We start from the raw sequence: 18254 nt of genomic DNA on the forward strand, positions 1-18254 counted from the left end.
GCACTGCTCATGCAGTTTGGTCAATAAGGGAATAAGAAAGAGCGAAACAAAATGTTGGCTGACGCACTTACTGAATGTCTCCAAATGCACTGCGCCAAAAATACCTAGTATGACTGTAGATTATATTCCATTGATTATTACTTTTGCGTACATATTTATTTATAATAGTTTAAATTTCATTTATATTAATTTAAATAGTAAAAAGCTAAAAATGATTATTTCATTAACCATAAAGAACAAAATAATAAAAACCTTTTATTTAATATTATTTTATTGTAAGTGACCAATAATTTATTATTAATAAAGAGTAAATAATTAGTAAACAATTTTTACTGATCTAATTAATGTTGCCTCGTTTTGGGTATTAAAGGTAAGCATGAAATGTTTTTCATACTGAACGGAAACGAATTGAACTTTATATTGCTCAATATCTTCCAAACGGTAATTTTTATATATAAAAAATTTCATATAATAAAAGTTGAGGAATCTCATGGGCTGTATAGTTTGAAATTTAAAAAAGAAATCGTTCGAACCAATTTTAAAGAAATAGCCAAAAAGTGGTCAAAAATAAAAACTTTCAGCTATTACTTTAAATCTATTATATTAAGACAATTTAATCAAAGCTAAAGTAATTAGCAAATTATATTACATTTTCAGCAAAATATAGGACGTATCTGTAAGCATTAATTGTTTAGAAACTTTGAGCCTAGGCTATTTTATTTCCCGCCAAAAAGCAGGTTTTTCTAAAAGTCGTAGAACAAAAGCTTTCTATTTCGATCTTTTTAATACACATGTATATGTACATAGATTATATGTATAGTAAATACCAAAAATACCTAATATGAATGTAGATCATACACCATTGGTTATTGCTTTTGCGTATATTAATATATATATTTATATAATTAATAAAAAGCTAATAATGCTTAATTCAATAGTAATTAAAAATAAATAGAAGAAAATTTAAAAAAATTGTGATTTTGATTATTTAATTTTAATTTTCTTTACATTACACATTCTCTATTTTTCTGCAAGTGACCGAGAGAAAGAAAGTGGAGTGAGGAATTTAAAGTCAGAGAGTGATGTGGACACAGAGAGAGAGAGAGGGGAAACAAAAATACGTTACATTTTCGTTGAACACTGCACATCATTAATAATGGAAAATGAATGGAACAAATATATTAAATAAATAAAATGTTGTTGTGAATAATATATGATAGTTAATAAAAAATAAAAATAAAACCATTTATAATGCATGGTTCTTAATCTTAAACAAAACAACAAGTTTTTGTTCGAGTTAGATTATAAGATTTATATTTTCCTCAAAGTAAACATTCCCTTTTTTTGGTGGAGTGAGAAGAGGGAATTTTAAGTCAAAGAGCGGAGTGAACACTAAAAGGGGAAAAATACGTTACATTTTCGTTCAATACTGCGCATAAAAATATGTACATACATATATAAAGCAGCGGAAGACGTTTGCGACTCCATAAAGTATATACGTATTTATGTATGTATGTACATATATTCTTGATCAGCATCACTAAACGAGTCGATCTTGCCATGTCCGTCTGTCCGATTCTACGCAAACTAGTCTTTCAGACGACTTTTCATATAGCTGCCATAGGGACGACCGGATAATTAATGTCCAAATAATACAAACACCGTTATATTTCGTTTTCGTTCAGGAACGAAACTTCGGCTTGCCGAAGAAAGCTTTCTTTCTTGTTTTCTTTTGGTCTTCTGTGTATTTGCATTATGTATGTATTTATGTATGTATTTAATGCTGGTGTTACCGGCCAAATGTATGTATGCATGTTGATTTGAATGCATGTGTATTTGTTAAAAAACAAATTGTGTCTTGCTTTGTCAAGTTTGTCTGTTTGTATGATTTTAAATATGAATAGAATAAACTTTGTTTCCTTTTTTGGATCTTTTTGACGCAGTTTGTAATTAAATGTGAGTGTGTGCGTAGTAGTTAATTTATTTGAAAATTGTGTATTTATTTAATAAAAACTAATTACTGTTTCGTTTGCTTCATAGTGGGTGTGTGTTGATTTGTAGTTTTAAACTGTTTTTGTTTCTTTCGCTTAAATATGTATGCACTTTTATTTATTTGTCTACTTTCCCGAATTTACTGCAAGTCCTTGTGTCCTTTTTTGTTTCAATCCTTTTGTGTTTCGTTGAGCTGTAAGGAAATAGATAAACAAAAATTAGACGAAATTGCAATATATACGGTATTTATGTTGTTATGTACATACATATGTGTAAAACATAAATGGGCCGACTTACCATTGTGTATAAATTGCTAGTCCGCGACGTTTGTCCTCGTTTAGCACAGTTTAATCAATAGGTATACAATACATACATACATAGACTTAGCTCTAGGTTAAGGTCAATTATACCTACCTACCTACCTAAGTTCTAGCCCAGTTTTGGGCATTTTAGGTCACTTATTTTTCAGGGTGTTGTCCAGCCATTGAGAAGCACGTTACAGTGTCCAGTGTCCAGTAAATAAACGGGAATAAGACAATCACCAACTAAATAAAATTGAATTTGAGATACTAACCATTTGCAAACTCAAATGAACAGAACAAATTGTTCCACTGTGCTATAGAAAAGTGGTGGACGCCAACTTGCCTTGTCAAAAGTCTGCAGAGAGATTCGATCACCATGCCCCTAGATTAGTAGTCAAATGTGTCCAAATTGCAAGCAAGCCCGCGGTTGACTAGATTAAAACTAAATTCGACCATTGCGGGTTCCACGGTTAAACTGAGAGTTCTACCGCTAGATCCCGCCATATAACACTTTTTATACCCGTTAGCCATGTCCGTCTGTCCGTCTGGATGAACGCTGAGATCTCGGAAACTATAAGGGCTACAATACTGGGATTAGGCATGCAGATTCCTGCGCAGCGCAAGTTTGTTTCAGCAGCTTGCCACGCCCACTCTAACGCCCACAACCGCCCAAAACTGTGGCTCCTACAGTTTTGATAGTAGAATAAAAATTTTGACTGAAATGTATTGTTCTCATCAATACCTATCGATTAACCCGAAAGTTTGCAACGCCCATAAACTTAAAAAAATCGTAAACTTGAACGTGGATATCTCGGAAACTATCAAAGATAGAGAATTGGGTTCTCAGATTTAGATTCCGTAGCCTTGTACGCAGCGCAAGTTTGTTACCCGAATATGCCACGCCCACTAGAACGCCCACAATCCGCCCAAGCCTGTGACGCCCACAATTTTAATGCTAGATAAAAAATTTTAACTGAATTGTATTAGTCTCGTCAATACCTATCGATTGATCCAAACGCCCATAACACTAAAATCTGTCTACCGCTGGTAGGTGGCTAATTTCAATCTCGCTTTGCTGCTTGCATATCTCCGTTTCCCTTTGGTCCCTTTAGCTGAGTAACGAGTATCTGATAGTCGAAGTATTCGACTATAGCGTTCTTCTTTGTTTAAAGATATAACCGTTAAGGTTTATGTAAAAAGATAAATAGTAAACATTTAGTACAAACAATTTTATTATGTAAAAGCATGTGTGTTATTTTATTCGTTTATCTATTAACAGGTAGAAACTCATCAATTTATTTTTCTGACAGCAAAGTAAGTGTTACTCTTAGAATTATTAGGGATTGTAAGTAAAGGATGTAACAGTTTGTGAAACGCCGTGTATATTCGGTTTGTCTAACGAAGAAAATAATTATATATCTCTTAAATCTTTAAGGATGCACAATATACTTAAGCTATAAAGAGAACTGGTATCTGAACCCTCACCATGGGATTTGTTTTTTCAGCCAAATGATGAGCCAAATATATGTTTTCAGTTACGAATAACGTAAAGAGTTTATTTTTTGAGCAGGCATTGTGGGTCAGGTAACAGCTCAGCTTTCAGTTATGGAGTGCAAGAGACCATAGTATTGATATATCCTTGAAACTCATATAATAAACTATACTATTTATATATTTTTTAGATTAAGTTAGGATTTATTACGTTATATTTAGTAAAGAAGTAATAGGGTAGTAAATTTGTATTTATTTAGAACATCAAAGAAGCAAAAGGCGAAATAGCTATATAAGTTTTCCTATAATAAAGTGGCTAGATAACTATTTTTGGGTGCAAACAATTTATTGACAAAGGTATAAAATCCTTTTTAAGTTGTATATTTGCATATCGTTATTGGGATCTAAAACCATTAATAAATGTAAAATGAATAAATTAGGAAATGTAAAATAATAATTTAAAAGCTATTCCTTAAAGAATTAAAAATTCTAGCGTCTAAAACCAACTTCCACTTCCCAACTTTGAACTAAGCCCGCCGATGCCTTTGCCGAGTAAATTACCCACACGCCCGGCAACCACGTTGGTAACAGCAGCAGCTTGGGCGGCAGCAATTTTTGGTTTTGGTAAGCCCCTTGGTATGTTAGAGGTAGATTCGTCGCCAGTGTCTTCTTCTTCTCCTTCTCGAATATCGTCGCAAGGTCTGAATAAGAATAATTCTTTTTATAAGTTTTTGTTGTAATGCAAAAGTCAACTTACTCATCTTCGCTAATGTCGGGCATTGTTAAAGCACAGGTCGCTTCTTCTGTCGCCATTCGCTGTGCGACCGCTTGATATGCTTTAGAATTTAACTTATCTTCCAATACGCCTTGTAATTCGAAGTCTGAATATATTTTCTAAATTAAAAAGAATGTTATATTGCTTTTAGCGACATTAAATAAAGTATTTATTTTATATAAATCATGTTTTACAATGCTGTTTGTCAACAGTATGGAAAAATAAATAAAGTGCAACTTAAGAGGTTACATCGCCATGTTGTCTAAAATACATGTATAACAAAAAAAACGTAGCTTCGTTTGTATAATGCTTGTGTATTACCTTGATTATATGAGAAATAGATGAAACTTGAGCGTAGTGCAGAGCGTGGTCCAAACGTTCCGAAAGCCAATTACAAAGCATATTAATCTGCTGTGAATACCACTGCTCAAAGAAATTTAAGGTCCATAAATCGTCGCCAATTTTTCCTCGTACTTGATCCATATTATTTCTGAAGAAATTTACATATCCTTGCCCGAGATCCTTTCCTGAGCTGGATACATTTGTAAAACTAAGAATCGAGCCGATTAGGCTACCTTCGTCATAGCGTGCTAGCTTTGACAAAGTCGACTCTAGCACTGACATAAGTTTACCACTTAGACCTTGTGTCATAGCTACATTCGCTTTGTCGATTTGGTCGTCAATTTTTGCATGAAATTTATACTACATAGAACAAATATATTTAATAGTTTTAGTTTAATTTTTGCAAAAATAATTGTCTTACCAAATCAATGCCGTCAATAGTAGTCAATTTAAAGCTTTGATTTTTAGCATCTAATATCACATTGACCATAGCGCACATTTCAGAAGGTAAAATATAATCAGTTGATATGAAGGCAATGTTTTTTTTTAGCCAAGACTGAAAAGACGAATCAGTTCGTTGTATACATTGCTCTATCATATCGACGGCCATCATTTTAAGACGCTGTTCTAAATGTTGTCGAAACTCTGCGTCTGGCCAGTGCAGATCTCTTATGAACGACTGTAGAGCATCTAGTTTCCAAAATAAATCTTCGGAGGTGGCACACCCGTTTCTAAGCATAAAAACACCAAATTTTAGATAAATTAGATTTTTTGAATAATGGGTTTTAGATATATATGTATGGTAACATAAAATATTGGTTCATTAAGAAGCATTTTTAAACAAATCATTAGTTCAATGGATTTTATGCGCAGCACTGAGCACAACATAAGACACTGCTAATATAGTTTTTTTCTTACTCACGTTAGCTTACCTCTTCAACAAAATAAATAAATTGTTAAGTTAAAACTTGGATTATTCAGGCCTAGAGTGCAATAGCCAATTAAAAAAGTAAATGTATTTATAAGCATGCTACCGCTTTACTTTATATATTTAACGTTAAGTGGTTCGCAAAAACATTTTTTTTGTGTCACGTTTAAGAAGTTTTAAAACTTGTGCGATATTTAATTTATTTGCCTAATGTGCCACAGTGGCCGAAATTGCCAATCTGGTACGCATTATTTATAATTTTACATTTTTATGAGACTGTGAAAGTTCGTTCTAGGAGTCCAAGACAATGCATCCCTGGATTCCTAGGAAATACTATCACAGTTTTATATTCACTGGGTACCAACTATATGAGCTTTTACAGCAAACAAATGATTTTTCAATGGCATAATTCATAGCTTCACCCCATTGCATTAAAAAGTAAACATTTTTAAGATAATATATATGTCAGCCAATATATTATATAACTATTAAAATATATTGGCTAAAATATATATTTATTATTTATATAAAGCGAACTTAAAACGTAAGACTAAGGCTTTCGGCTCGTCTGGGTTCGAACAAAGGCTGAAATATATATTATTTTAAAAATGTTTACTTTTTAATGCAATCGGGGAAGCTCATGAAATATGCCTTTGAAAAATATTTCAGCCAATATATTATAATATTTATATATGTATATATTATTATATTTCAAAAATATTTAATAATATTTATATATATATATTATATTTCGTTGACTTTCATTTATCTTTAAAGTTTTAAATTGCATTTATAAAATAAATAAGTCTATGGATTGTACTTATTCTTGTATGTAGTAAGTTGTCATTATAGTAAGGCTCGGTTTTATCTAAATTTGAATCCTTATATCGCAGACTTTTATTGTATGGCTCATAGAAACAATAGCGTAGCAGTTTATGTTTAAGGATCTGTAATGGCCGTTCCCCAAATATATCGAGCGAATTTTGCGGAGAATAGTATGCTAATAAGTAGTACATTTTAGTAGTATAAGTAAATTTCTATAAAAAAAAAACAAGGAAAAACCCGTTACTCAGCTAAAGGGACCAAAGGGAGATGTAGATGTGCAAGCAGCAAAGCGAGATTGTAATGCGCCATCTACCCATCTCAATATATGGTTACGTTACAGTGGGCGTCAAATACATTCCAGTTAACATTTTTTTAGCATGGAAATTGTGGGCGTCACAGTTTGAGCGGTTTCTGGGTGTTAAAGTGGGCGTGGCACTCTGACGAAACAAACTTGCGCTGCGCAGGAATCTCTAGAATCTGCATGCCTAATTCCAGTATTGCTGCTTTTATAGTTTCCGAGATCACAATGTTCATACGGACAGACGAACAGACAAGCGAAATGGGCTTTTCAACGTTAGAGTGGGCGTGGCAACCCGCTGAAATAAACTTGCGCTGCGCAAGAATCTTTACAATATGCATGGGTAATCCCAACTATCTAGCTATCATTGTTTTAGAGATCTCAGCATTCATTCGGACGGACTTACAGACAGACGGTCATGGCTAGATCGATTCGGCTAGTGATCCTGATAAAGAATATATATACTTTATAGGGTCGGAAACGCATCCTTCTACCTGTTACATACTTTCCGACGATTCTAGTATACCCTTTTACTCTAAAAGTAACAGGTATAAAATATTAATCAAGGAAAAAATGGAAGGAAATGTCCCAGTCATCTTCTAGTTTTCTATTCCAAAATATTCTCATGGAATATCTGTTCCCTATGTTATTGATTGGCCTTCCAGCTTTAATTTCCAAAAATTCTACAAAAGTTCGAATGTCCCAGACATCTTCTTGTTTTCTATCCCAATATATTTTTACGGAATATCTGTTCCCTCTAGTATATAATATATCTGTTCCTTCTGTTATTACGCCGGTTTGAGGTTTTTTCGTTGAAATTGATTGAAATTTAAAAATTGTAATTAGTTATTGGGAGAAAGAGCAACGAATGTATAAAAGTAAAAATATTGAACATTTGAGCTGTTTGGGGCCAGTGTGGATACCTCAGTTTATTAGCGTAGGTGTATTCGTACTTAAAATTTGCGTCATTTGTTAAAACCAACAGAGGGTCTAATGAATTCAGTCAAAAGTTTGCAACGCAGTGAAGGAGAAGTTTCCGACCCCAAAAAGTATAATTGGGATGTTCCATATCAACCCGACCCCCCATTTTTGTTTATTTTTAAAGTGCACAGCAAAGCTCCTTGTTTCCAAGATTTATCCTCATACCTATTTTGGCAATATTACCACTCTTTCACCGAGTATCCACGTAAGATAGTTTACCCTAAAACTTTTATATCTTGCAAACGGTAGACACGATTTACATAAATTAAAAGCAGGTGGATTTGTCTTTACATGGACGATTAGGAGACAAATAGTGCATTTTACTTAGCCATAGATGACTCCGCAGTTAGTTATGAGTTTGAAAAATAAATTGATTGAATTTTTACAAAGCACATACGGTTGTTATGATTTTCTAATATAGTGTTTTGGAAAAATGTTTCCTGTATTTGGTGAGGAATAACGTTTTGTGAGTATGGCGCTTTTTCCTACCGGTGTAAAAGCCTTTAGCCTTTTCAAATCTTGATTTCAGTCTATCCCTCACAGAGTGAAGCAATCGTATATCCTTTTAGAAAACAAAATTAATTTATTTAAAAAAATTGTAACTATATTGTCAAAATAGGTATGAGGATAAATATTGGAAACGATATGCTTTGATCTCAAGGTGGTACTGTGCACTTTAAAAATAAAAACAAGGAAGAACGCTATAGTCGAGTACCTCGACTATCAGATATCCGTTACTCAGCTAAAGGGACAAAAGGGAGTTATGCAAGCAGCAAAGCGAGACGGAAATGCGCCACCTACCCAAGATCTCAATATATGGTTATGTGGGCGGTAGACAGACTTAAGGGCGTGGCAAGCTTTTTTTTGGGTTCATCCGGACGGACAGACGGACATGGCTAGATCGACTCGGCTAGTGATCCTGATCAATAATATATATACTTTATGGGGTCGGAAACGCTTCCTTCCTAGCTCTCGTCAATATCTATCAATTGACTCAAAAAAAGATTGCCACGCCCACTTTAACGCCCACAAACTTCAAAAAATCGTAAGTATGAACGTGGATATCTCGGACACTATCAAAGATAGAGAATTGGGATCTCAGACTTAGATTCCGTAGCCTGTACGCAGCGCAATTTTGTTACGCGAATATGCCACGCCCACTATAACGCCCACAAACCGCACAAACCTGTGGCGCCCACAATTTGCCACGCCTACCCTAACGCCCACAACGCTTAAATCTGTCTTCCGTCGGTAGGTGGCGCATTTCAATCTCGCCTTGCTGCGTGCATATCTCCATTTCCCTTTGGTCCTTTTAGCTGAGTAAGGGGTACTAATAGTCGAGGTACTATAGCGTTCTTCTTTTTTTTTTCTTTAATATATATCTGTCATAGGAACTGTCGGTATTTTTATATACTAATCTTTCGAATATACGGTTTCCGTAATATGAGTGTGATTTCATTCGCATGATCTTGTTTAAGATGCAAGGGTATATTAACATCGGTTTGCTGAACTTAGCTTTCTTTCTTGTTATGTGTGGTACTGAGGATTTTTTAAAATTAGAATGCAAACAGGTTTACCAAGATAATAAACGCAGCTTTCAATGTTAAACAATGTCACATGTCGATAAACTTAACATTTTTATGTACAGTATTAAGGATTTTGAAGATGGGAAAGATTAAAATGCAATCAAGCTTACAAAAACTTTAAGCGGAGCTTAACATGTTAAGTAATGACACATATCGCTAAGTAACAAGCCAATAAATATGTCAGGTTTAATAAGTACGGCATTGACAATGTCTCAGTAAAAATAGATTACCCTGGGAAATAACAAAATTAAAGCTTTAAAATGTACTGCAAAGTGCATTTTAGGTAAAATGAAAATAATTGTAATCTGTCAATAAATTTGTTTTCTTTTTCTCAACCACACTTTAAATTGTGAAAGAAAGTCGTTCTATTAATAAGTACGGCATTAACAATGGCTCAGTAAAAATAGGTTACCCTGGGATATATACAAGTTAAAGCTTTAAAATGTCCTGCAAAGTGCATTTTAGGTAAACTGAAAATAATTGTAATCTGTCAATAAATTTGTTTTCTTTTTCTCAACCGCACTTTAAATTGTGAAAGAAAGTGGTTCTATTGTGCGACCAAAAAAAGAAAAATAGTCGTAAAGTACGTAAATCAAAACAAAACTTTAAAATGTCCTGAAAAGTACCTTTTTTGGTAAATTGAAAATCAATGTTATCAGCAAATACAGTTCTTTTTTTCAACTGCACTTAAAATTGTGAAATAAAAGATATTGTGCGTCCGAAAAATTGAAAAATAGTCAAAAAATACCTAAAGCTGTCTTTCATTAAGCTGATGACGAAAAAATCTTTATAATGTTTAAAAATGGCCTAAAAGAAATCATTTTAGGTAAAATGAAAATACATTTTATAACCCGATAATTGGGATTTCGTTTTCTAGCCTGCTCTTTAAATGATGAAATCAAAGTAAAAAAAATACTTAAAACCGTCATTTATTCAGCTGATAACAAACAACTCTTTGGCATATTAACAAATGGCTGAAGAGAAGTATGCTGATGTAAAAATTATACTGCGAAAGAGAAAGTATTCATCGTTGGGGTTGCTTTAAGAAAAAATAATGTTTTAAAAAATTAAGAGGAAACGCTATAGTCAAGTCCGTCGACTATCATATACCCGTTACACAACTAAACAATTTAACTTATTAACTAATGGTCCGACTTAAAAGATTTTGGTTACGCCGATAGATTGACGAATTAAATAAAATAATATGTGCACTAAAAAATCTTAATTCATGTGGGCGCCTTGAACTTTTTGCGATTTGTGGGCACTAGCATGGGCGTGGCACTAATACAATCTGCATGTCAACTTTAACTCAAGCTTGAAAAATGTGGTCCCAAAACAGAACTGAGCGTTATGGGCGATTGGACTTTTGACTTGCCGTAGTATTTATAGGCACTAATTAATCTATTTGTCAAGTTTTAACTCTCTAGCTTTTAGTATGTATGAGTGAGATCGACTTATTCCTAGGTGGAAAGCTTTAATTGCTTAAAACTTTTTAATTAATGATCCGTTTTGATCAATGAGTAACCTAATGCTCTTATAATTTCCAAGATCTTATCGTTCACACGGAAAGGCAGACGATAAGTTGGCCCCTATGAACCGTAACTTAAGGACCGAGCTAAAATATAAAAGTACGGAGATATAACGGCCCTAGCATTTCTATAATTAAATGTAGTTAAAAATATCAAAATACTTTGTTATACAGATTTGCCATATTTTTTAAATGCACGAACTTAACAACGCTATAAGTATGAAATTATGAACAAGGAAAACGTTTTCAAGATAATATATAACTTAACAATACTACAATTTTTCTAGAATTCTTTTTCTATCTTGTGAAATGCATATAAATGCTGACAAGTTATAAGATCGGCAATGCTAGAAATTTGGCAAAACACAAAATGCAAAACCAAATGCAGACAACTTGAAAATCTACTTCTATAAATAAATTGATTTTTTTTATATTTAAAAACCTCATTTCGTCGCTGGCCGCTGTTGAATTAGATTGCTTTGGTAACTTCGGCACATAAAAATTTATTGTATCTTTTTTGCCGCTGAGTAGCATTGATGGGTTGAGAGCTGCTGTATTGAGCGCCTGGGCAGCATTGTTTAATGCTGCAGGGTTCAAAGCAGCGTTAATCCTAAAGTTTTATAGAATAAAAATATAAATACAACACAAATACTGCGTTTATATGCAGAATATGAAATTTGAGCTTAATTAATATATGTACGTATGTGTGACCTTGCCAATCTGATTTCCAAAATATCTTTCAATCGGATCAGTTAATGAGTTAAATTTAATAAAATTGTTGAGTATTAACTTGCCAATTATGAATATTGTTTGCAATATGTGCATATATTACTCATAAAATTATTTGTTTTAAATTGTACGGTAATGAAACATTTAAAGTCATACATACCCTTTGCTTTCCCAGCGTTCCTTTTCAAATCCCTTATGAATTGACTGAGCTATTGAAGATTCCATCAGATCTACGTACCGCACGACTAAAGGTGCGAATGTGTCTCGCAGGTGCTGATGAAAACGCCCATTCCGCAAGTTATCTAAAAACAAAATGAAACATAGTCAATAATACGATTATCAAAAATAGTCTTGTAAACGTAAAGTTCCATAAACTAGTCTATATGGTATATTAATATTTGTTTATTTCTAAGAGGGTTGACATAAGTCAGCCGATTTTTTTTAATTTTTGTGAGAGCCATTAAAACTTCGGCCTTTAAATTTATTTATATGTTTATTATTCAACAAAAAAAAGTGCGAATTTAGAAATTTAAAAAAAAAATGTTGTTTTGTTGAATTAAAAATCACAAGGAAGAACGCTGTAGTCGAGTGCCTCGACTATTAGATACCCGTTACTCAACTGAAAAGTGCGAGTGGGATGGAAATATATTTGCTTGGGGCTAGTGCTACCTAGCGCAACCTGCTTTAGTGAAAAAAAACTAAAAAAAACTTCAACTTACTGCTTCTGGTGTGCAATCTCTATTGAATTTGCCAAACATTGATTTTTATTATATTATATTTTATTATGGTTGGTCCGATTTTAATAATTTTGGAATGTGGTTGGGTATTGATAATAAGAACAAACTCTCATTTACCTTTTTTCAAAATATTAAAAAATAAAAAAAATACCTTCTACCTGTTACATATGTACATATAATATACCTTTTTACTCTAAGAGTAACGGGTGTAGGTTCATGGCCTATTGAAATTATTTTAGTTCAAACAATACCTTCACATCTGCTAAATAGGTTCTATTAAGGTTATGTTAAAGTTCGCATAGAAAAACTTTTCGTCTGTCTGTCCGTGTGAACGCTGTGATCTCGGCAACTATAAGAAAATCAGGTTACACATTGGTCGAAACAGACCATTCATTCCATTTGTTAAAGGAAGATCAAATCGTTAAGATATCTTGGCTACCAGTTAAAAAAAATGGTTACGATGAAAACGTGTTCGAAATTTGAAGTCCTCCCGCTTTATTAAAGCGCTGTAACTTTTGAACCAAATTGAATATTGAAAAAACATTCTTCTAAAAATGCAATTTACTCAATAAAAAAAAAGCTTACTTCGCTCAACCGAAGCTTCTATACCCTTGCAGGTCGTCCCCATGGGAGCATGTATACAGAGCTTAACAATTTTTATTTCATATAGTCCGATTTTTTCAAAATTAGTTTTAAAACTCTGAAATATTAAAAGAATGATACATTTAGGAGTAGAAGTTAATGTCAAATAACACCAAAGTAATAATTTGAAATTTTGTTTTTTTTTTCATTTGTTTTATCATTTCTATGGGAGCTATAGAGAATAGTGGTCCGATTTACTTCGCGTGGAGACGGACAGAAGGGCATGGCTAGATTGACTCGACTAGTGATGCTGATCAAGAGCGTTTATACTTTATGGGGTGGGAAAGGTCTCCTTGTAAACTTCTGACTGAAATTATTATACCGTCTGCAACAAGGGAATAAATATTTTTAAATTTTATAAACCGAGGCATGGTTTATGCCCCCTCTAAGACCGACATTATTAACACAATTATTTAAAGGAAACTTACGGCAGGCCGAAGTTATTATACTCTCGCAATTAAAGCCATGTCATGTAAAAAGTCAATTGTTTTTGGGGAGACTAAAAACGTATCATTAAGGCGTTAAATAAAATATTGCCACACAGAACTTTTGAAATATGTATAGTCTCTGTTTCCCCACATCACCATGTATTATCTGACATTGCATTGACCATATATTGTTACAAGTTCCGTTCGAATCGGTCGGAATTTGTCAGAATACAAATAGCAGATTGCGGGGGTGAAACCAAAACTTTTATTCGATAGAGGGATACAAAATATTTTTTTTTAATGGGGTTCAATTATTTAAGGACCACATTGTTAAAAAAAAAATGCATAGCACCAGACTTGGTCGATCAAATTCAATAAAAGTTGTACTAAAAGTCTATTTAGGTTTTATAGAATTTTTTTTCAATTTTAATTTTACACAGTCTTTTAAAATGTTGCGCACGGTTGATACAAACTTGCACTGCGTAGGGTGGATTTTAATATGTACATACAGTTGCGGCAACAATAATAGCACCAATGTGTAGGCAATTCTTCTTTGAGCTACTAAATAGTCATTTTTTGCAATTTTTTTATTCTGTTTGTAAGGGTAAGTAGGGTTACATATCTACTAACTAAAACAAAAGTGGTTACGCCCACAATGCGGATGGTTTTTAAAACTTCGATACATTTATCATAAAAGTAGCAAAATTATGCGGCAACAAAAATAGCACCACTTAAAGAAAAGGCTTAAAAAACTTAAAAATAACCGCGATTTGAAAATTTTTTTTGATTGAAATGTATGATTTGATACATCTTAAGGTAAAAAAAATATTGTTCTAAAGCTTGGGCTTCAACAACAACAACAACAACGACCGACCTGACGTCACTAGACACCAGAACCTTTCCTTGGCAAAATTGTTGTTTGACTCTTTCAAAATAGCTCCAGGGCAGATTTTTTTCTTCAGTTTTGCATTAAATACATAGTTTTTTAACATTTCTGCAAAGATTTTCGATTTATTTTAGTTCTGGGGCTTAAAAGGTCCCCATTATACCATTTAGCTTAAGGGTTTTGATACTTTAGACGACTCTCTATCAGATTTTTTTTGGTTTATAATGGTGGTAAAGCTTCCAAAATAAAATAATTTTGTATTACGAATATAATTGCATCATAATTTCTGAGCTATCAAAGTTTACATGTTGATCCTGTATGGGCTTACATTATGACATGGTACCATTATTATAGTACGAGTGTATGCCCATACCATGATATTTGCTTCACCATTATTATTCTTTGCAAATGTGAATTGGGAACTAAATTTTTGATTTGTAGGTTATCTGAGGTGTATTTTAAGCCTTTTTCATCTAAACATAAGCAATTTTCCGCCGCCAGACCATAAAAGAGTTTCCCTTTAATTGTGGGCCTTATTTAAGACTCGTACTTCAAATTCACCCATGCTCTGCAGTCTAGGGAGATTTTTTTTTTGGACGTCAAGCGCATCATTTTTGTTTATGTACATTATATCCAACTTTTTATGTACTAACAAATAGTAAAAAAAAAAATACAACTACATAGGCGGCTTTAACGGGTCCTACTTGCATTCATGCACATGACTTTTTTACAGTTATGGGGTCATTGCGGCTTTCGCACTGCGTGCTATTCTTTTGTGTTCTTGTTTTAGGTAACTACAAATCATTATTTTAAAGAATTCGACGATTCAACTAAACTTATCTTTTGCATTGCCTTTATAAATTGGCTTTTTGAATGTCCTTCTATTTGTACCATTACAGTGCGCTTAATCACCCATTGGGAACACTATTTTATTCATTATTTTACCAATTCACTTAGTAGTACTTATTCTTAATATAACAAAACGAAAAACATCCAAAAAATCTGAGCAAATGAAGTTTTAAGACGAAAACCGTTAATAGTGCTATTTTTGTTGCCGCATAATTTTGCTACTTTTATGATAAATGTATCGAAGTTTTAAAAACCATCCGCATTGTGGGCGTAACCACTTTTGTTTTAGTTAGTAGATATGTAACCCTACTTACCCTTACAAACAGAATAAAAAAATTGCAAAAAATGACCATTTAGTAGCTCAAAGAAGAATTGCCTACACATTGGTGCTATTTTTGTTGCCGCAGCTGTATGCTTATCCCAATCTCAGCGTTCATACGGACAGACAGACAGACATGTCCAACGGAAACGCTTTCTTCTACCTCTTACATACTTTCTGACGAATCTAATATACCCATTTAATAAACAACAATCAAGACAAATTTCACTAGTCTTAAGTTATGAATTTTGCCATTAGATCTTTATAAACATTATCGGCAGAAAATTAAAATAAAACAAGGAAGAACGCTATAGACTATCAGATATTCAGCTAACAAGAAGCAAAAGGGAGATAAAAATATACAAAGGCAAAGCAAGATTGCAAAGCGCCACCTACAGGCGATTTCAATATATGGTAATGTGGGCGGCAGACTTATTTAAGCGTTATGGGCGTAAGAGTAAGCGCGAAATACTTTTTTCCAGGTCAACCGATAGGTATTGACAAATCCAAAATGGTTTAGTTACATTTGTTTCTAGCATCAAAACTGTAGGAGCTACCTCTTACAGCTTCCGAGATCACAGCATTACACAGTCAGACGGACACGGCTAGATTGACTCGGCTACTAATTCTGATCAATAATATATACACTACGCATCCTTCTACCTGTTACATACTTTTCCCCGAATACAATATACGCTTTTAGACCACGAGTAACCGGTAAAAATAGAGTTAGGGTTGTTATGTATAATCTATGAAGACAACATTTATTATTTCGAATTTTTCCGAAAGGTGACCCAAAATTGTGTCTGACATTTGATGTGGAATGAACGAGATAGTAACATTGGGTAATGGTAAAAAAAAACAAAAGTGCTAATACTTTTTTTAAGAAATTTAAAAATATTAACTTACCATCAGCTCTTAAGTAATCATTTAAAATTTGAAACAATGGGAATGAATCCCATGTATCAGGAGCTTGTTCTGATAAGACTCTATCCATATCAACTGCAAAGAGAGACCAAAATATCTCCGCGTGTTCAACCAGCAAGTCGCTAAACCATGCAAAAGCCTAAAGGAAATTAATGTTTAATTATTATTGATTAATAAAAAATCGTATACAAGTATGTAAAATCAATAAAAGAATTACAGGCAACATTTTTAAAGTACAACAGTTGTAAAAGAAATATTAACTATAATTGCACACATAGAAGGTATTTTACCAGTTCACTAAAGATTTTGCATTGTATTCGTTTAGATGTGTATGGGAAGGTTAAAAAAGTAACCTGATCATCATTACAAAAGTGATAACATAAATTAGATAAGTTACATTAAGTGTTTTAATCAATATTTTTTGACCACTAAACAAATTTACACCAAATATAAAGTTTTTCTGTGTTATTTAAAAATCAATTATATAAATAAAAACTATTTACATTGAATTTAGAATCCTCTTTAGCAATATGATTTGCTTTCTTTAACCAATTTTTAACCACGTAAGAAAAAATTAACGTTTTAGGTAAAAAGAGGAAAACTTGCATGCTACATTTAAATATTTTTTCATTTCGTCTTTTTATATGTTCTGTATCACTTTCTTGGGAAGCCCTATGCATAAACTAATTAAGCAAAGGAACAAAAAATTTAAAAGGTAGCCTTTTGAAACATGTTTAGTCTTGTATGACATCCCTTTTTATATCTGTCTGTCTGCCTCTTATATGCCCGTTTATCAAATTGTTCTTAGCAAAACTAAATAAATAATAAAACTTTAGTAGAATATTTTATGATTAACACATAACACATTAAAAAAATATTTATTTTAGTTTTTATGCATTAGCGCAATGCACTAAAGAAGACCTTTCCGACCCTTTTTGATCAGCATCACTAGACGAGTCGATCTAGCCATGTCCGTCCCTCTGTCCGTTTCTAAGCGAACTAATCTCTTAGTTTTAAAGCTATCGCTATAAAACCTTCCCAAATGTCTTATTTTGATTGCAGGTAATATATAACTTTATAATTAATGGTCCGATTTCAATATTTTTTTGGCATGTAGAAGGGTATTGATAATCAGAACAAAACCTTATTCACACTTTTTCAAAATATTCAAATGTGTGGACGCTAGACAGATTTCAGCGTTATGGGCGTTTGTGGACGTGCCCCCTGCTCAAATAAACTTGGGCTGCGCAAGAAGCTCTAAAATCTGCATGCCAATTCTTAGCTTTTACAGATTCCGAGATCTCAGCGTTCATACGGAAGGACAGACGGACATGGCTAGATCGACTCGGCTTTATGGGGTCGGAAATGCTTCCTTCTACCTGTTACATAGTTTCCGAAAAAATGGTATAACCCTTTTTTGTTACCGGTAAAAAAATATTTTTATAAATATAGGGTATGCTTACCAGGGAGGGTCGAATTGTATGGCCCGAAAAGTGACAAAACAATTATGTAACGTAATCGGTAAAGGGTTCTAAGCAATAACAAAGTTACGATCTAAAATTCCTTCTTAGCATTTAAAGCTTTCTGTTTTAAAGCTTCTATTTAGCTTTACTTAAATAAGCCGACATGACTTGGTGCAAGAATATACACAATTCGGCTTGACGCTAGTTTCCCTATTTAATTTAAGTA

The 18254-nt window shown here is 33.1% G+C and overlaps 1 protein-coding gene across 11 annotated transcripts in view; it reads right to left on the reverse strand.

The window, feature by feature from the left end:
- Positions 1–3530: 3530 nt before the first annotated feature.
- LOC119559067 (calcium-dependent secretion activator) overlaps positions 3531–18254 on the reverse strand; it is a 43199-nt gene continuing 28475 nt past the window's right edge. For 7 of the 11 annotated variants that reach the window (XM_037872518.1, XM_037872434.1, XM_037872320.1 and 4 more), the window contains 7 exons: positions 16548–16704; positions 11938–12079; positions 11491–11658; positions 5324–5633; positions 4882–5262; positions 4543–4679; positions 4282–4486 (listed from right to left, as the gene is read on the reverse strand). In XM_037872518.1, coding sequence (XP_037728446.1) covers positions 4282–4486; positions 4543–4679; positions 4882–5262; positions 5324–5633; positions 11491–11658; positions 11938–12079; positions 16548–16704 — 1500 coding nt within the window. Of the gene's footprint in view, positions 4487–4542; positions 4680–4881; positions 5263–5323; positions 5634–11490; positions 11659–11937; positions 12080–16547; positions 16705–18254 lie in introns of all 11 variants that reach the window. The other 4 variants (XM_037872384.1, XM_037872778.1, XM_037872598.1 and 1 more) reach the window with 3 other exon arrangements.

The sequence above is a fragment of the Drosophila subpulchrella genome, chromosome 4 (assembly GCF_014743375.2).
Source record: "Drosophila subpulchrella strain 33 F10 #4 breed RU33 chromosome 4, RU_Dsub_v1.1 Primary Assembly, whole genome shotgun sequence".
Classification (NCBI taxonomy): Eukaryota; Metazoa; Arthropoda; class Insecta; order Diptera; family Drosophilidae; genus Drosophila; species Drosophila subpulchrella.